This window comes from Schistocerca nitens, chromosome 1, assembly GCF_023898315.1.
Source record: "Schistocerca nitens isolate TAMUIC-IGC-003100 chromosome 1, iqSchNite1.1, whole genome shotgun sequence".
NCBI classification, from domain to species: Eukaryota; Metazoa; Arthropoda; class Insecta; order Orthoptera; family Acrididae; genus Schistocerca; species Schistocerca nitens.
Window position 1 is genome coordinate 769,772,605 of NC_064614.1, and position 21,157 is coordinate 769,793,761.

Below are 21,157 nucleotides of genomic sequence, written 5' to 3' on the forward strand. Positions count from 1 at the left end.
TGTTCACTAAATTACGGACAACACTTTCACTTTCACTTGATCCACTGCAATTAATTTCCAAAAGCATACTAACACATGTCTCACCATTGCCTATTACAGGATATGTTGAGATGCATGCATCATCATGATTTTGGAAATAAACTGCAATGGAACACATAAAAGGGAAAGTGAATTCCTTAATGTACTGAACAGAGTATTAAATGGAATTTTAGTATGTTAAATAATATTAACACTTAACAGGAATCCACAAGCCCGAAAACAAATGTACGTAAAATGTGTACTACTTCGGGAACCATTTGGAACAAGGCATATGACCACACATAATTTTCTGCTTCACATAAGCATTACTGTCATATTCCTGAATACTGACCATTCCTCTAGGGACACCAAATATATGCTGACTTCAAACTGTTATGTGAAGATACACATTCAAAATTGTGGAGCCCTGCTGAAGTCTTCTGCACTGATTTTTAGCACAGTATTTAAGCTCAGTGAGTTATGTAGTTTAAAACAATTATAAGTGAAAATGTCAGTAACTTTGAAATTAAACACAATTTAAATAATTATATGATCCAGCTTGACCTGCAGAAAATTAACAGACATCTCTCACTCACCATCAGTATCATCTGAATCACAGTCCAAGGGTTGGTAGCCAAGAATCTCAGAGTCCTCTGTTTGACAGTTGTTAAATGCACAAGCAAACAAAACAAGAGAAAAGTAAATTACATGCATCGAAAAAAATATTTTTAATTTTTGACATAGAAAAAGCTACTGCAATACAGAAAGTGAAAGGAGGGGGCAATATAACTAGAAAAAGGGAGAATGCATAAAGGAGTGGAGAGAAAGTGCAAAGCATGAGGAGGACAGGGTAGCAAGGCAGAGGGAAGCTGTTGAGGGTACAGGACAAGATGAGAGTTTATAATAAATGGTTGTGGGAACAAGATGTGAGAGTGCAGATGGGGTAAAGATGGATGGATGAGCACACGGAAAGGAGAGGGCAAAGTAATAAAGAAATGAAAGGGGGCCAAATGTGGGAGAGATAGTGGGAAGGTGTGGGTGAAGAGAAGGGGTAATGATGGAGAGATGAGTAGGTGAAAAGAAATCAGAAAAAATGCAGAGAAAGTAGAGGAGAGGAGTAATGCGAAGAGTGTAGTAGACAAAGTTGTGGGGGAGAAGCATAAAAGATGGAGAAACTAAGAGGGTAAAGATAGGTTAGAAGATTAGAAGAGAGAGTAAAAAGATGCTATGGAAATGAAAAATGATAGTGGGGACAGGGGCAAAGGTGGCAGGGACAAGAGGTAAGGAAAGTTGAAGTAGAGGATTTGGGGGCCAGACAGGGGAAGGTGAAGTGTGGAAACAGCTGAAAGGGAGAAAGGGCATATAGAGGAAGTGAACTATAATATTATTGCAAATAAATGAAACATAACAGCTCCCAGAAAATTAAAACAGTAAGCCATAAAGTGTCAAAATTTACACAGAAATGCATTTGCGCAAATGTGTGTGTGCTCTCAAGGACACACATTTGTTTGTGGAAAAACAAATGCACACACAGAATGCGAGAAGTCACTGGAAACAGTTGCTACATTCAGCTTCTCAAGTATCTGCAGACACACAGTGAGCTGCAGACATATGAAATTAAAATATTGCTCTATTAACTTTGTTACAGAGCATAAGACATGCATGAAAATAAAGTATCAAATAAAAAACTAAGACATCTATATCAGCAATTAAAATGCCAAACTGAAGTACAATAGCAAGATTGCATGTGCACCTCCAATTATACTTAATTATAGCTCCCCAATTACAACACTGAAAAACTCTTGTGCTTAAATTAAATAACTACAACAACTTCTGCTATGCGCTTTACATGGTATTATAAGAGTATGGCTCCAATTTTTGGCATTTCCCTTGTAACCGCCCCCGATGTAAAACCTGTCCCATGCACCCTCCCACCACCACCTACTCCAGTCCTGTAACCCGGAAGGTGTACACGATCAAAGGCAGAGCCATGTGTGAAAGCACCCACGTGATTTACCAACTGACCTGCCTACACTGTGAAGCTTTCTATGTGGGAATGACCAGCAACAAACTGTCCATTCGCATGAATGGACACAGGCAGACAGTGTTTGTTGGTAATGAGGATCACCCTGTGGCTAAACATGCCTTGGTGCACGGCCAGCACATCTTGGCACAGTGTTACACCGTCCGGGTTTTCTGGATACTTCCCACTAACACCAACCTGTCAGAACTCCAGAGATGGGAACTTGCCCTTCAGTATATCCTCTCTTCTCGTTATCCGCCAGGCCTCAATCTCCACTAATTTCAATTTGCCGCCGCTCATACCTCACCTGTCTTTCAACAACATCTTTGCCTCTTTAATTCCGCCCGACTGACATCTCTGCCCAAACTCTTGGCCTTTACAAATGTCTGCTTGTGTCTGTGTATGTGCGGATGGATATGTGTATGTGTGCGAGTGTATACCTGTACTTTTTTCCTTTTTTCCCCCTAAGGTAAGTCTTTCCGCTCCTGGGATTGGAATGACTCCTTACCCTCTCCCTTAAAACCCACATCCTTTCGTCTTTCCCTCTCCTTCCCTCTTTCCTGATGAGGCAACAGTTTGTTGCGAAAGCTTGAATTTTGTGTGTATGTTTGTGTTTGTTTGTGTGTCTATCGACCTGCCAGCACTTTCGTTCGGTAAGTCACATCATCTGTGTTTTTAGATATATTTTTCCCATGTGGAATGTTTCCCTCTATTATATGAAAACATATTTTTTCATTTGTAAGAGTTTTCAATCAGTTCAGTTTTTATCTTTCCCTGACAATTACGATTTCAATGTAACACTGAATCACATTGTAGAACAATTTCATTTCAATTACCATTTCAGTATAAAGAGTTTTTCAGACTGAACAGAAGTAACTTTCTATAAATAAAGAAGAATTCATCAGAGTTCAGTGAAGTCTTATGACATGTACAGGAGTGAAGAACAAAGAGTTTTATGTGTGGGGACCAACACATATTTTTTCAAGGAATAACTTTTGCCCAAGATGGCATCAATTAGAAGACTTAGCAATAATAAAATCAACAATACTTGCCAATTTTGAAGAAAAAGATGACACATTAAAATATTACTGCTGAAATAACAAAATATACTCAGTGAATAAAACATAGAGAGTTTTAATGTTCTTGTTATTATTATGATGCAAATGTTTACAGGGTTGCATTGTCATTAGAGACAGTGCACAAGTTTTGATTTCATAAGAGTGATATAGGAAGTGGGCTTTGTCCTTGTTTAAGTAACCATTTAAACATTTACCTCAAATGATTTTAGGGAAATAATTGAAAACCCTGATAAGGATGGCTGGATGGTGATTTGAACCTCTGGCCTCACAAGTTCTATTACAAGTCCAACACCTTAACCAATACCAATCTTGGTCGCAGTTAAGCAAATAATAAAATACTCAAAATATTATATTAGAATATTTCACATTCCTGCAGTTATTTATGAATAATATTTCCACACTTCATTCAAAGGAGATTTGAAGATGCATAATATGGGAATATAACATTTGGTGAACTTTTATTTCAACCACCCCAATGGCAATAAAAATATGTGGCACTTGAATTATAGCAATGTCTGTGATGCCACCTACCATGTATTTTCTTTTATTACTCAAGGGCTATGTCTATGTGGTTGCTGCTAATGTCTGCACTTATTCACAACTTCGCTTTCAAAGCATCATGACGATGTTACTGGTTCAGTCTTGCCTTAGGCATATTCTTTACAATGAATTTTTGTTAGTATACAGAAATATCTCATAACAATTATATAAAATAATTGGATCAATAAAAAATGTACTCACCAAGTGGCGGCAGAAGAACACTGATATAAAAAAAGATTGTACATATGCAATCCAGTAAGTCTCCCATGACCCGGGGTCCTGGGAGACTTTTACAAACTCTAACCCTTTTCCTAAAGCTCTCCAGTCATTTTCCTTCACTCTCCTTCCTTTCCCTTCAACCATTCTGCTGTAAGAAGGAGCCACTAGCTCCAAAAGCTTGCATATGTAAATTTTATTTTTGATGGGTTTTCTCCTGCTGCTGCTTGGTGAGTAGATTTTTTATCCATCCAATTAAACTATATTGTCAAAAATGGATTATTTTCATGGTCATAACATTTGTAGATACTTGGGAATCTTCGTCATTATACATACTCATCATACTTATAGGTAGCTCTTTGATGACAAACAACTTTTTTATCACAAAATATAAATATATTTGTCTAAGCCAATTTACTAACCACATGTACCCAAAACATTTAGTCAGCTTGGCAACTATATTTAATGAGGCAAGGGCAGAGGGGGGAAGCTGGGGAGGAGGGAGAGGGGATGCCACATTCTTCAAATTAGCCAGTCAAACTGGATTACAAATATAGGCAACACATTGTAAATCAAATGTAGCTCAATCTATAATTCATTTGTACACAAATAGTTTTTATCCTTGTCTGTTATATATTGAGATGTTTGTTGCCTTTTGCTTTTCTTTCAATGAACAATGGTGCCATGTCATTTTCATAAGAAGCAAAACTACAAATCTGAATGTAGACACTATATCAGATGATGGCTGTTATTAATAAGATATTACCAAACAAGCATACTCTAATGAGAATACTAAATGTCATTTTACAACTAAACTATCATGTGGTGTTGCTCCTTATGCCATTTAAGACAGTGCCTAGAATTTGCAAATATGATGTGCTGCCTATGGGCAACAGATCAGACAAGTCTACATTCTTTGTGCCAAACCATCAATTTGCTAGAATCTACTGATACTGGTACTAATATAGAGAGGCAGCTCTGGCAAAGAAAAACTACTAATTCATCAGAAAAATTACAATGTCTGAAAAATGTCTGAAATCACTGAGAGTTGCTGATCTCATCAACTGTGGACTCGGAAGCAAAAGAGTAAGATACATAGCATAATAGTTCCAAATCAGAATTATATATTTTTGTGTAGACAGCTAACTCTGAGAACATGTTTGTTTCATTTGACAAAGGTATAGTCTAGTAGAGTCTTCATTATTACAAATTATCAGTTTCCAAAGATTGCAAATAGCCTGCTCTAGTCCAACACGAGCTTCAACTAAAGTCATAAACAAAGAGTGCAAGGCTATGATGCTATTGCACTGTGGGTCAGAAAATATTTAATACTTTTACATTACATTTTTGTGAAGTTCTAAAACTGGTGTACAAATGACTGGCGATGGGACATATGGCAAATGATACTCTACAACTCTAAAATTACATCTCCTTGTTTATTTATGCAGGTGTAGGCACACAATTTGCCTTCTTATGATCCAAGAAACTCACCAGTACGATTAGAGATACTAGCATGCTTCAGCTGACTTCGTACATTTCTTGAATTTTCCAAACTCTTTTTATCTGTTAGCGATTTATTTAGGGAGCCTGTAGTAACAAAACAGAAAGTATCTAGAAACAAAAATACAGATATTATGAAGCTGCAGTTTGTTCTGTTTACATGAATAAATTACCACTTGGAATGTATCCAAGAAATTAATGGTAATGGTCAAACAAGAAGGCGAATGTGCTTACAACACAACATTTTATTGCTTTGATTGCCTGAATATCATATCTTGAAGGTTCACTACCATTTTAACACCAGTGTATGGTCAAAAAGCTGAATTTTAGAATGATTACCTTAGTATTTCTTTGGCCATAACACTAGTGGAAAAACATTAACCAACCATCATGTCACACTGAAAGAAGAAAAATGTAAGTGTTTTGTCAAATTATTTTTACAATCAAATTACATGCAGCAAATATCATAACATTCAACTGTTAGTATTCAGAACACTTGCTGCTTACTTTTTTTTAACAAAAGTTATTAGAGAGTAGTCTGTTGAGGCACTTTAAAAATTTAAGGATATCTGTGTTATGAATTTCTTCTGACATCAGCAAAATCAAATAAGAAAAGTTTACATTCTGAGTCAGGATATTTAAAACTAATGTGTAAGATCATGAGGTTAGTTTACTGATTACACAAATATACATGGAATTATTGCATCATGAAACAGCAGCAGCAAAAGATGGATGTCTGTTAAAAGAATTCTGATTGATCATGAGGTAATGTATACAGCATATGCTGAAATTCATGACTACAGAAGTCAAGAAATGCATACAGTCTACAGGAGATGAATCAAAGCAAACAGTGGTAGACAACTTGATACTACACGTTCACTCTCCTTCACACAACATGTCTTGCCAATGAAGGCGAATCTCAAGGATGAAAATGCATAAACAAAAGTAAGCAGCTTTTATAAACTATATCTGTGTTCAATTCTGACTAATGAACTAGTGATTAGGTGGACAGCAAACTGATCATTATACATGGTGTCCCATTATTTGGGCCATCCCAAACATTCTTTTGTTGGCTTTCTTGTCAATTTTTGTCATTACAAAGGTATCAAGAGCAGTAGATCTTTTTTTAAATAGCATCCTATATTTTTTATTGGGAAATCTACTTCCTCTCCTCATGAACTGTTCAAAAATGTATCACAGTTTACCATTCCTGTAAACATGACAGTATCAAAAATGTACCACAAAATTAACTTTTTCTCTCCTGTACTAACACAGTTACATCTACATCCATACTCTGCAAACCACTGTTAATTGTATGGCTCAAGGTATTTCCCTTTGTAACAGTTATTAGGGTTTCCTCCCATTCCCATATGGAGCACTGGAAGAATCATTGTGCTCTCAGAATGCGAAAGGAGGAGCATCTGTCACAACAAAACATGAGTAGCAACAAATACATATGCAAAACATTTTGTCATACCAAAATCATGTAAAATCAAGGGAGGTGTTATCTCGCTGATAAAATTCACATTTACATCATTTGGTTTACGAATGACAAGGTATTAGTTGAGGACACTACATGGATGGTCCTTCAAAACTGTATAATGTAAAATTAAGGTAACAACAAAAATGAACAAAAAGTGTCTAATTTAGGCCACATTTTGTTAGATCAATTACAACCTAAAATACATTCTCTTTTTACAGTTTTTCAATAAACAAAACACACCAATGATGACACAGAGGTACTAAAATATGTTTGGATAACAAGAAGAAACAATGTTTTGCATAAAAGATGGAATCTATATCTAATAATTTTAACTGCAAACATGGGAAACATACAAAAGATTCTTATCCAAAAGATAACTATTAATATTGTCTGCAAGATCATAAACATACTCATTAATATACTTGATATGCCATACAATTGTACCTTTGATAAGTGCTGGTGTGGTACTAATTCATATGTTGATGTCAAGAAATGCTGTAGCTAACTGAGTCACTTGATTAATCGCTTTTAGGATGTCACGTGAAAAATGTGCAAGTTGGGTTTCACATGAGTGATAGATGATTTTAGAATCCATGTGAGTTGGTATGGAAGAAGTCATGCTGTTCAATATACCTCATTACATTTGAACACAGAATATGTTCTAAGATTGTATAACGAATGGATGTCAAGGATTCTGTATGGTGGTTTTGTGGATCACTTCTGCTACCCTTTTTGTAACCAACAGAACTAACTACATAATTCATCCTTGCAGTTGTGCCAGAATTAAAATGGGGCAATACTCCTGAAGTTTCCTTTGTAAAGCAAGATTTGAGAATGGAGTTCAGCTTTTCTGATTTTGTTTTGCTGCCCTCAATCACAGTTCCTGTCTCATCCATGAGTGTCTGGATACAAACTTTAATACCATTAGCAGCCTTTATACAGTGCAGTCCATGTGCCTGGGTAACATAACTCAGCCATTTGTGGGCATTCGCAGTAAACAAATGGAAAGGCATGGAAAATGTACACTGACCACAATCAAATGTCTTTAGTAGGAGTTTTGAGTGAGTGCAATGTACACCAACAAAGGGGATGCAGAAATGCTACTAATCCATAGAGAATATAAGTCAGCAGAACAGAAACTATGCTTATCCATTATGGATATTTTAGAACTGTGACTATATATTGAATGTAAATATGTTATACAAAACTGCAACCAGTCACATTTTTGAATAATTATGTTTTATTTCATGAACTGGTTTTTGAACCTTTTCAGGTTCATCTTCAGATGGTTTCAGGAGGTTACATCATTATTGCTAGCATAATGCTTGGTGATACATTAAAGTGTGTTCCATCTTTTTGTCATAGAACAAGCACCCAGCATTATGCTAGCAATAATGATGTAACCTCCTGAAACCATCTGAAGATGAACCTGAAAAGGTTTGAAAACCGGTTCATGGAATAAAATATAATTACTCAAAAAAATGACTGGTTGCAGTTTTGTATAACTAAATTACAGAACAGTAACTGCACTAAAAGTTGCTTATTTACTGGCAGTTGACTGGATGCTGAATGAACAATGTTCATTTTCCTTGTTTTTCCATTTGTTTACTGTCAACTCCAGCAAGTGGATGAGTTCATTAACCTGAGTATGTGCACTGTGTGCTAGTAGGTCAATTTTGCATTAAGTTTTTAATAATGTTATTTTTACAGGAGTGGTACACCATGATATGTTTTTGAACATGTCTGGGAAAAGGATGTGGATAACCCAATAAAAAATATAAGGTGCTATTTAAAAATGATGTACTGCCATCCACATCATCATAATGAACAAAGTTACAAGGAATGTAACCATGGTGGTTAGTGTTCCCTTGAAGTTAAATAACGTTTGCTTGATATATTTTTTTCTTATTTTGCTTCAGGACAGAAAGATATTTGGAACGTTAAGATAAATAGTATACCCTGGATAAGGAACACCAACAATGCCAGCCAACCAAAATTAATAACATTGGTGATATGAATGCAAAGTATAATAAATTGATAATGCAATTAATAAAATGAGTGCTTGTAAATGAAATAATATTTTAAAACCACTTGGTAAAGTTGTGTCTCGATCTGTATCTACAACTGTTATATCCAGTGCTCCCACTGGGGTAAACTAGAACACCTCCCAACTTGAAATGTAATTTCATTCTCTCTCTATTCCTCCTCTTCTTCTTCTAAAACCTAGCAAATGCTTTTAAATTAATCTTCCTGTAAAATTAAAGATGACAAATTTTTCCCAATCAAGGAGTCAATGTCACATTCAGAATTCTACAAGGATAGCTCATTATGTCACATGAAGTTTCTGTGTAATATGCCCAAACCTACTGATTTTAAAATAATATTGTTAATCACAATCACTAATGTTGTGAGCCTAAAATTTAGAATAAAGATTTGTGAGATCTTGCACTAAGTCTCAATCATTAAAGCTGTTGCAGAAGGGATATTCCAGACAAGGGGCACTGAAGAGTAGCTGCTTTGCCCTCCACCTTAGAATAAAAATTCTTTGCAAATGGATCATGGATCCTACCCCACCAAAATGATAGAGATTTTGATTTAGCATTGGTGTGAAGAAAGCTAGAAAATGTAAAAGATACTGACCAATATCTAGTATACCCAGAACTATTGGTCATGAAATCTCAAATTATTTCATCATTCACTGTGAAACTAACATTAACTGGCCACTACCTCCTCCCCATCCCTTCCCTTCCCTCCCCACAGCACAGCACAGCACAGCACAGCACAGCACAGCCCAGCTCAGCCCAATGCAGTGCAGCCCAGCCCAAGGCTTCTTACTTTTGAGGGAAAAGGAAATTCACACAGGCCTCGTACACAAAAGTAGTACCATCATGTAGGCTCTCAAATAACCTTCAGATCAACAATAAACCAAAGTGCCAAAAGAACTAAATACAAACAGAAAACCTACAAATAATTTATCATTTTGATTTTGCATTTTAAAAAATTCTATGAATTTATAAACTCTGTAAGAAAGTCATATGTTGAAAAGACATTTCCAATATCAACACATAAAATAATCAAAATCACAGAAAGATGCAACTGCAAAATGGACACAGACAGAGGCATACGCCACCATCAAACATACTGAAATCATATTTGATAGCCACTGTCATACTAAGGCTTTCTCCACAATTCTCTGTGCTTTACTGTCATTAGTTACACACATCCACATTGCTTCTGCATGTTTTAATGTCATGTACCCATCTACCAGTAGATCATCTTCTCAGTTCCTTCTTATTCATTGGAATCCAGTGAAGAACTTAGTTCTTTCATCAGCCATACATTCATCAGATTACATGTCTTGCTCAACACTATTTCATTATCATTAAATTCAGAGTTACACCTTACAGTTCAATTTGTCTCCTTTGTTTGTCTTCCTCTCTCTCAAAATAATTTTCTAAAACAATCTGTACACTGCTTAATGGGAAACCTTCAGTTCTGAAAGATTTTCATGTTTGAAGTCCATCTCAAAATTGGTAATGCACAGATTGCAAATTTCACTATTTCAGAACATCTGTTTAGAAGATTTTATTTGATTTTCAAATAGCACTCCTGGTTTTTCTATCTATTTATTTTACTGTCCATCCAGTCATTGTCTACAGTTACCTAACATACAAAAACTCATCAATTGGATGTGCAACTTCATTGTTAATTTGTATAGTTTTCTTTTTGGTGTATTATTTTGATAATATTATAATCTATTTTCAAACTTGCAGTAATAGTTTCTTTCATTGGTTGTTGACATTTACCTTTACAAGAAGCAAACATTGTGAAATCAACAACAAACAACAAGGATTCAGGTATGTTCCATTAACACACATTTTTTTCATTTTCTCCAGTTTAGGGATTTGGAGACTTGTTTTAGTTCTGAATATCCCACTATTCTGAAGGATTCTAATGGAAACTATCATACTATAGGTTGCAGAACTAATGTTTCACAAGTGTTGTTAGTGCAGATATTGTTAAAAGTGAGTTGAAAACTCTCTCAAGTTCTATGACTCCCTGCCAGGCACTTAATTGTGAATTACAGAATAATCATGTAGATGAAAGTTGTAATACACTCTCACTGCTCTGTTATTTAATGAAGATTACATTAAATTAGATTAGATTAGTTTTCGTTCCATAGATCCGTGCTGAGGAGATCCTCATGGATGTGGAACATGTCAATTTTTTTTTTTTAAGCTGAAATAACAATACTAATAGTATGAATATATACAATACATCATTTGTTTCTATTAAAAATTTGTCAATGGAGTAGAAGGAGTTGGCCACTAGTAAGTCTTTCAGGCTCCTTTTAAACTGATCTTTATTTGTAACTAAATTTTTTATGTTTACTGGCAAACTATTGAAGATGAGTGTTCCCGAGTAGTGGACCCCTTTTTGAACTAAAGTAAGTGCTTTTAAGTTCTTGTGCAGATCATTTTTGTTCCTTGTATTGTATGTATGAACTGAGCTGTTTGTTGGAAAAAGAGATATATTATTTAGGACAAATTTCATGAATGAGTAAATATACTGAGAGGCAGTAGTTAGTATACCCAGTTCTTTGAAGAGGTTTCTACAGGACGTCCGTGAATTTACTCCACAAATAATACATATTACACGCTTTTGGACTCTGAAAACTTTTGTTTGACTTGAAGAGTTACCCCAAAATATTATACCATATGACATTATGGAATGAAAGTAGGCAAAGTATGCAAGCTTTTTCAAAATATATTACACAAAGATAAAATATAAACTTCTGTTTTATTTACATTTAATTTATCAAATATATATATTTACTACATACTCTTCAACTGATTAAAAACATAAGGAATAGTTACTGAAGTAGAAAATTATTTTACCCTCACTGGTGGCGGTTAGAGCTAACGGATGTTTTTACTATCAGGCAAGGAATTACTATATGTGTTGTTGTTTTTTAGGCATCTGTAGTGGAGATCGATTGCAGTATCCATACTGCACCTTATACACATAATGTTAATAATGATGAAAATTTTTTCATGAATATTTGAGATAGTAAGAATGCTCATGTTGTACATAATTTACATGTCTTTCATTCAAGCTTTGATTGTAAAAACAAGTGCTGTAGAGGTTATTACCTCCAAATAATCTCATTAAATGCATGGAAAATATATAACTACCACACTTGGAGAATAATCAGAAACTTTTTGATAAAAGCAAACCATCAAAGACTTTAACCTAAAATTGGGGAAGGGTTACATCAGAATAAAACACATCTAATGAGTTAACTAAATTACTCTGTTACAAATTACATCAAATATAAGAACACAACCACAGCATCTGGTTAAACCAAGTGAAAGTCTCAATGTTAGCAGCTGTAAGTTCAATTGAGTTAGTGGAGCATAGAAAAAAATGCAGGTTAAAGGCAAAAGCTGAAGCACACTGAAGTACCTTGCACCTCTTGCAAAAGTGCTGCACTCATGTTAGCGGGAGCTTTTGCACTTGAAGACGCTGAAGATGTTGCAAGAGCGGATGTTAACACCTTAGCCAAAGTCGGTTGAGAGGAGGGTGGTGTTGTGCCACGGATGAAGCCTTATTGAATCACAGGATGAAATGAATACACATCTTATCAGAAAACAGAAATGTAATGCTAAATGTGTATTTCATTGTAAGAATAATATACAAAGAGCACTTTTAAGAATACATAATGGATGCTGTAGCCTAAAGAAAATAAAATAAAATCTAATACCTGTTATACACAAAGGGATACATTACAAATCAGAAGACAAAACTAAATGAACAAGAACTGACTTGAAATTAGTGTATTGCAGTTCATTTCTGCATGAAGCCTGGTGTTAGAAAGACAGTAATATTATCAAATTTGTGAAAAGCTACAAAGGAAAAGAATAATTAACTTGGAGTTATTAAAAGAAATATTTCTAAACAGCAGCAGTTCCATATAGACATGAGTCACAGTACTTGTGGAGGAATATGATTTGTCTAGTTCTGAATATAAATTTCTACAATAAAGATTGGATGATAATGCTTTCAACACATCTTGTCTCATAAAATAAATCTGAATACAGAACATACTCACATTACCAGTACAAATTCCTTTGTGTAGAAAAATTTGATATTGGCTACCTCCATCCACACAGTTATTTTATTACAAGGTACTGGTGGTATCTCAAAAGATTTTCTGTGAATATAATTTCTTTAACTGATCAAGGTGCCTTAGTCATTTCATAATTACAGAGTTATGCAGTTTTATCCATAATAAATGACCAAGTTGAAATTTTAATCTCACTGGGTAGAGGTGGGGGGGAGGGGGTCAGAATAAGGAGGTGAGACTTGGGGTCTGTCTGCTGCAGTCCTGTACTATCAGTCTCTCCTCCTCATCCCGTCCAGTATGTCACCCCTAACCCAGGGTTCTGGGCAAGTTTCCAGCCCTCCCCATTTCCTAAAACTCACCAGTCTTTTCCTTCATCCCTATTCATTCCCCTTCAAGCCTTCTGCCAGAAGGCACTGGCTCTGAATGCTTTCACATTTACTTAACCTTTATATATGTTTTCTCCTGACACCACTTCATGTTTTATGTACCCAATTACATCATATTGTCAAAAATTGTTTATTTTTATTGATACATATGCTGAAATTGTGCAACTGAGTGAATATATATTCCGAAGAACTAAAGTACTGAACAAGTTACATCCTTAACATAATTTTGCACCTTTGAATCCATGAATAATGATTTAATATCAAATACACAAAGCACATTTTAATGAGTATGACAACTTGAGCAGGAATTACTTTTATTTACATTTGTGATGGCTTACTACGTGTTGTTGTTGTGTTCTTCAGTTCGAATATCAGTTTGTTGCAGTTCTTCACATTGATCTATCCTGTCCAAGTCTCATCATCTCCAAATAACTACTGCAACCTACATGTATTTGAAACTGCTTACTGTAGTCATTTCTTGGTCTCACTCTACAATTTTACCCCCTCCTCCCCAACCCTCCCACTTCTACCCTCTGAAATGAGACTGACAATTCCATGACGACTCAGAATTTATTCTTTCAACTGATACCTTCTTTTAGTCAAGTTATGTTATAAATATCTTTCTTCCCTCATATGATTCAGTGCCTCCACATTAATTACATGCCCTCCCATCTAATTTTCAGCATTTTTCTGTAGCATTACATTTCAAAAGCTACAATTCTCTCCCTGTATACTGTCTACATTTTATTTCTGTACAAGGCTACCCTCCAGAAAAATACCTCCAGAAAAGACTTCCTAAAACTTAAATTTATATTTGCTGCAAATAAACTGTTCTTTTTCAGAAATGCTTTCCTTACTATAGCCAGTCTGCATTATTTATCCTCTGTAATTTGGTCGTCATCAGTTACTTTGCTGTCTAAAAACCAAAACTCATCTTCCACTCTTAGTGTCTCACTTCCTAATCTAAATCCCTCAGCATCATTTGATTTAATTAAACTACATTCCATTGCCCTTGTTTTACTTTTGTTGATGCTCATCTTCTTACCTCATCTCAAGACACTGTCCACTACAGGCAACTGTTGTTCCAAGTCCTCTGCTGTGTCACTAACAAATTCAAAGTTTTTATTTCTTTTCCCTGAATACCAACTTCTTCTCAAAATTTCTCTCAGCTTTTCATTACAGCTTGCTCAATGTACAGATTGAACATTGGGGATAGGATACAACTCTGCCTCCCTTCCTGTTCAACTACTGCTTTCCTTACATGTCTTATGAATCTTGTACCTGCATTCTGATTTCTATACAAGCTGCATAAATGCTTTCGTTCCCTGTATTTTATCCCTGACATCTTCAGAATTTCAAAGAGCGTATTCCAGTCAAAAATGTTGAAAAGCTTTTTCTAAGTCAACAAATGCCATAACAGTAGGTTTGCCTTTTGTTAAACTCTCTTCTAACGTAAATTGTAGGGTGAGTATTGCCTGGGGTGGTTCTACATTTCTCTAGAACCCAAAATGAATTTCCCCTGAGCGTGGCTTGTAGCAGTTTTTCCATTCATCTGCAGAAAATTCGCATCAGTATTTTGCAACCACAACTTTTTGAAGTAACATTCACACTGAAACTTCCTGGCAGATTAAAACTGTGTGCCGGGCTGAGACTCGAACTCGGGACCTTTGCCTTTTGCGGGCAAGTGCTCTACCAACTGAGCTACCCAAGCATGACTCATGCCCCATCCTCACAGCTTTAATACTGCCAGTACCTCGTCTCCTACCTTCCAAACTTCACAGAAGCTCTCCTGCGAACCAGGAGTGCTAGTTCTGCATAACCGAGACCGTATGCTTTGTCTGTGTGAAAAATGCCCCACCAGTTCATTGCTTCAAACCCACTTGATGAGATTGTTCAGTACAGTCAATGGTTATCAACTGATAGAATGTTCAAATCACTTCTCTATCAGAATTCTGTGACACATTAATTAAGAAAATTAAAAAACTTACTCCACACTCTTTTATTTCTCAATCACAATCTGATGATATGAAAACGAAGAAGGAAACACCTGATGAAGGATCAGTGTTAATTTTAATGGATTTCAGTGAAAATCTCAATTTTGTTGTTCAAGATGAAGTACAGTGGTATCATTGGAACAATGGCAGCTGCACTATTCATGCTGTCCATATATATTACAAGAAGGGCAAACAGTTGCATGCAAAAAGGAATTATATTGTTTCTTATGATCTAGAACATGATGTTTCCTTGGTGTACCAGACTCAGAAGACTGTATTGAATTGTTTTAAGTGTGAATTTTCAGACATTCATCTTGCATATGTTGAATATTTCACTGATGCTTGTGCTGCACAATATAAAAATTGTAAGAATTTCAGAAATATCTGCTACCATGAATACAACTTCAACATAAAGTGCAGCTGTTACTATTTTGCTACCAGCCATGGAAAATCTCCCTGTGATGGTATTGGTGGCAGTGTTAAAAAACTTGTCACAAAAATAAGTTTGCAAAGAGTTTATAATGATCGAATACTTACAGCTTCACAGGTATTTGAATTCTGTCACGAGAACCTGCAAGGCTTTTCAGTTTCCTTTGTTTCAAAAGATGAAATGGTACAAGTCAGACATTATCTTGCTCAGCATTTCACAAGTGCACAAACAATTCCTGGAACATGATCTATGCATGACATTGTACCAATATCATCAACCAAGATTGGAGCAAAAAGGCTGAGCTGTGATATGGATTTTAGTATCGTGCATGATTTCTCAGATGCACTTCTGCCACTAATGTCAGAATGCACTGTGCAGCCCAACTGCTATGTTGCATGTGCATATGACTCTTCTTGGTATTTGGGAATTGTTGAGAAGTTGAATTATGAAGATGATGTTACAGTAAGGTTCATGCATCCTCATGGACCATCCATGTCCTTCAATTGGCCTGATAATGATGTCTGTGATGTTTCTTTCTCTCATATTCTGTGTGAAGTTGTTACCACGACAGCAACAGACCATACTTATTCTCTGAACAAAGGGTCCTCAATTTGGTTATGGCATATACATTTAACTGCACAATTCTAACATGTTTTCAGAAACTACATGTCTGAAAGGATATTCAGGGATAAAACTGCCAGCATACTATTTTTTGTTTAAAAACTGCAGACAATTTTCAAATTTTTACTGTTTGCTTTGAAGTAATGCATTGCATCAAACTTTCAACAATTGCTGCCAACAGAATGTATATAAAGCAATAAAAATTGGCAAAAGTTCATGATATTAGATACAAAAGCAGTACACAAAATCTCAGTTTACAACTAGATAATGATTCTCATGGCCTGGATGACTTGACATGGACCCTGTGGTAGATGGACTATGGGACACCTGCTCATTCTGCTGTTAATTTAAGATGACATCTAACAAGCTAGTATGGATAGCTCAAGCAGGGTATATATCTTGGCCTAGAAGATCACCTAACCCCAACCCCTAGTTTTTCCTGTTTGTGGTCATTGAAAAGTTAAATGTAGAACATTCTCATTGACACAGTGGAATCACTGGGACCATAAATTGTACAGAGTATTGCGAAGATCTATGAGATAATCAGAGGGTATTTGAAAGAATTTGGAATTCACTGCAGAAATGAGTGCAGACAACATATGGGACATCTACTTTACAGGTATAAATGTACAGTAAAGTGTAACACATAATGTGCTGAAGAAGTATTGCATTTCTTGTTAATGCAGGTCATGGATGAATTTTGATTTTGATTGGATGAGGCCTAAATAGTCACACATGTTATATTGGAAATGCATTTGCACTAACTATGACACTGGTGACACTCAACCACACACACACACACACACACACACACACATATCAATCCGCACATACACAGACACAAGCAGACATTTGTAAAGGTAAAGGCAAATCATGTTTCTCTAGGTTTGTAATCCAGTGGGGCAGTATTTTATTTCTATATAAACTCTTTGCCTTTACAAATGTCTGCTTGTGTCTGTGTATGTGCGGATGGATATGTGTGTGTGTGCGCGCGAGTGTATACCTGTCCTTTTTTCCCCCTAAGGTAAGTCTTTCCGCTCCCAGGATTGGAATGACTCCTTACCCTCTCCCTTAAAACCCACATCCTTTCGTCTTTCCCTCTCCTTCCCTCTTTCCTGACGAAGCAACCATTGGTTGCGAAAGCTTGAATTTTGTGTGTATGAATGTGTTTGTTTGTGTTTCTATCAACCTGCCAGCACTTTCGTAAGGTAAGTCACATCATCTTTGTTTTTAAATATAATAAAATACAGGTTTTAATATAATGAGAAAAATAAATTGTAATTAGAAGACATGAATGGCAATGAAAGAGATTTACACGGGAACTGTTCTAGTTACTCCGAACTGGGTGGAAGAACATCATATAGTATTTTTATCTGTCCTCACGTCGGGTAACTACAGTAAGATGAAAAGTTGAAGAACTTAAATATAAATTGCAGGATGAATATAACATAATACGTAGCACTAACTTAAAATAGTTGGAACAGAGATATGCAAATATCATGCGGCATAACAATTATGCAGCAAGCACTTCGTAATAAATGTGCAATTAAGGCTTGGCCATCAACAGTAAAATCTTTTGCCATTTTTTAGTAGACATGATGCTTTTTTTTTATCCTCAATATACAGCTAATTCAGCTCTCCCCCTCCTCTCTCTCTCTCTCTCTCTCTCTCTCTCACGCACACACACACACACACACACAACAGAAGATACTATAACTCTCCAACATCAGACATAAATCATGTTTCTCTAGTTGGGCAGTATTTTATTTTTATATATGAGTATTGGAGGAATGTCGAATAATGAGAGTTACTGTGCTTGAATAAAGTGGGTATTAAAATGCTGACAAAATATTCCATTCTCTTTCAATGTGTTGTTTGTCATTGCTGGACTCCCATGCTGCTTTCATTGCATAGCCAGAAAAAAAAGTGTGATTGGAACTGTGTTCTCTGACTACATAAACTGATGCTCACATCAGAAAACAAGTGTAAGGCTTCTGTGTATGAAGCATAAATACACCAGCAAGCTGAATGAATGCAGAACGAAGTTTACACTGCATTTCCAAATTTCCAATTCATAATGTGGGTCCTGCAGTATTGTGGCAATCTAGTGTATCAGTAAAAATTCTGCCTACAAAATTATACTGCATATTCTACTACCAAACTTCTTTTGAATCTGTTTCACAATGATAAAAACTGAAGACAGGCAAAACTGAAAATCTATGTGTTAATCACATCAACTTATAAATAAAAATATTCAGGTCTATTTCCTATTATTTAAATGATAGATTTAATTTCACAATTAAATTTAATCATTGAGAATGCATGAAGTTCAGTCTTCTCTATTAGATTTTTTAAAAATTTACATTTTGAAACATCACATTAAAATCACAGATGTTTATTTGTGTGACATAATGGTCATGAAACAGTAAATCAAGATTCTGAAATAGGGTAAATACCAACAGATGTCTGTAACTATTTTAATGGAGTGTAATAATAATCAACTGTTATTAATCAGCTATAAACCACCTAAAATCCAAAGGACTATAAATAAGCTAACAAACAGTACAGAATGTTTAAAAATTCATTCAGTTTTGAACTCACCAAACAGTAAAAAGCAGAAATAAATGCAGAGGTAATGAGAAAGCATTAAAGATTTTTAAATCCTATTTCAGGAGAGTCCCAAACTACAAAAAATTTGAAAGTAACAATAGAGTAAAAGCCAAAAGTTAAAAGTTGAGAACTAAACTCATAAGGCAAAAAATGTGAACAGGAGTAAATGGTAAATAAATGCTTAAAAGGGCAGGAGGTAGAGGGGAATAATATGAGGGCCACCCAGAAACTTCATACCATGTAGCCATCTGACTATTCAGTTTGATTATGACAGCATCCTTCAGGTTTTCATCATTTGTAAAATGTTTACCAGAAAAATGCTCCTTCAATTTTTGAAAGAGCAAAAAGTCCAATGGTGAGAGGTCCAGACTGTAGAGAAGGTGCTCGAGGACGTCCCACCAGAATTGTTCTTGCAGCAAGGCTTGTGCCTACCATGCAGTATACAAATGTGCTTTTTTATGAAATAGAACAATTCCATGCAAGATCTTGCCTCTTTGGCAGTTCTAGATAGACTGACACAAACATTCTAGCGTAACACAGTAGGCAATACTATTGACCTACTGACTGTTGTGTTGTGGGGCACGAAATCGATGAGCAGGACTCCTTCACTGTCCCAGAATACAGAAGCCATCAGGTTTTGAGTTGATGCAATTTGTTTGAACTTACATGGCTCTGTGGTGACTGAGGATAGTGCCACTCCACAGACTGCCACTTCATTGTGGTGTCTTATGAGAACCCATGTTTCATCTCCTAACAATCTAGTCAATGAATGTGTTGCCATTCCTTTCCTAACATTCCAAGAATGGTAATGCAGCACTCATTCCTGCAGCTTTCTGGTCACCCAAGAGCATGCATGGAACCCATCGTGCATGGATTTTGTGTTACCCTAAGTGCTGAGTGTCAGTTTTGTGCTCAATTGAAAGAGACAGTTCCTGATATTGTTCATGTGCATCACTAATGATAAATCATGGATTCTCTCGAATGATATGATCTACCTTTTGTTTCAATGCATCTGTGATGGTGGAAAGTTGCCCTGGTCTCTCTGCATCATGAACATCTGTTTTCCCACTGTTATAAACTTTATACACCGCTTTCAGACAATGATTGCATTCATTACACTTTTGCCATCAATGGTAACAAGTCTTCTGTGAACATCACAGGGTCTAACATTTTCTGACTGCAGAAAAGAAATAACACCTTGCATCTCACAGCAGGCAGGGTTTTTGACCAGCACATCTTTGGTCACAGCTCTCTCTGCACTTGCATGTGACAAGGTCCAACTTATGGCTCCATGTGGCAACTGTTCGCATCACAGTGATCACCAAAAACTAATGAGTGGCTGCCACAAGAATGGTGTATGGATTGTATGCACAAATGTTTTTACTGTCTGGATGGCTCTGGTAATAAGCAAAAATAAAAAAGTACTGAAAATATATAGAATAAAATAATATAAAGGACATTATGAGCAGAGAAACCAACAAAAGGAAATGGGTACTGGTATATACACTATTTGATCAAAAGTTCACGGACACCTCAATGTCATGTGGAATTGACCACTAGATATCATGAGAGGTAGACTCATCAGTATAAAAGCTGGTGGGGAGCATTGTGCTGTCAGTAGAGAAGCACTAACAGCAGAGCTCAGTGACTTTGAACATAGGCTAGTCGTTGGGTGTTACTTGAGCAACAGATCCATCAGGGACATTTCAACACTTCTAAAGCTGCCCAAGTTGACTGCTGGTGATGTGATTGTGAAATGGAAACAAGAAGGAACACAACAGCTAAACCAAGACCAGCAAGATCACATGTACTGACAGAGGGGGACCTCCGAGCACTGAGGAGGGTGGTTGTAAGAATTACATAACATCAGCAGGATGTATCACTCAGCTACTTCTATATCTTCACCATACTCTGAAAACTGCCATGAAGCGCATGGTAGAGGGCATGTCCCATTATAATAGTTATTAGAATTTCTTCCTCTTCCATCCATGTTCGGAGCATGGGAAGAATGATTGTCTGAATGCCGCTGTGCAAGAGTAATTATTCTAATCTTATCCTCATGATACCTACGTGAGCAAAGTGTAGATGGCTGTAGTATATCCCTAGGGTAATCATTTAAAGCCAGGTCTT

General features: G+C 36.0%; 1 protein-coding gene across 14 annotated transcripts in view; it reads right to left on the minus strand.

Moving 5' to 3' along the window:
* LOC126261336 (calcium/calmodulin-dependent protein kinase type II alpha chain) overlaps positions 1 to 21,157 on the minus strand; it is a 1,016,317-nt gene that overhangs the window by 97,891 nt on the left and 897,269 nt on the right. For 5 of the 14 annotated variants that reach the window (XM_049958533.1, XM_049958530.1, XM_049958532.1 and 2 more), the window contains 3 exons: positions 12,326 to 12,466; positions 5,368 to 5,463; positions 615 to 671 (listed from right to left, as the gene is read on the minus strand). The exons of 3 other annotated variants lie outside the window; for them this stretch is intronic. In XM_049958533.1, the coding sequence (XP_049814490.1) occupies positions 615 to 671; positions 5,368 to 5,463; positions 12,326 to 12,466 (294 nt within the window). The remainder of the gene's footprint in view (positions 1 to 614; positions 672 to 5,367; positions 5,464 to 12,325; positions 12,467 to 21,157) is intronic. 6 more of the 14 variants (XM_049958536.1, XM_049958534.1, XM_049958540.1 and 3 more) reach the window with 4 other exon arrangements.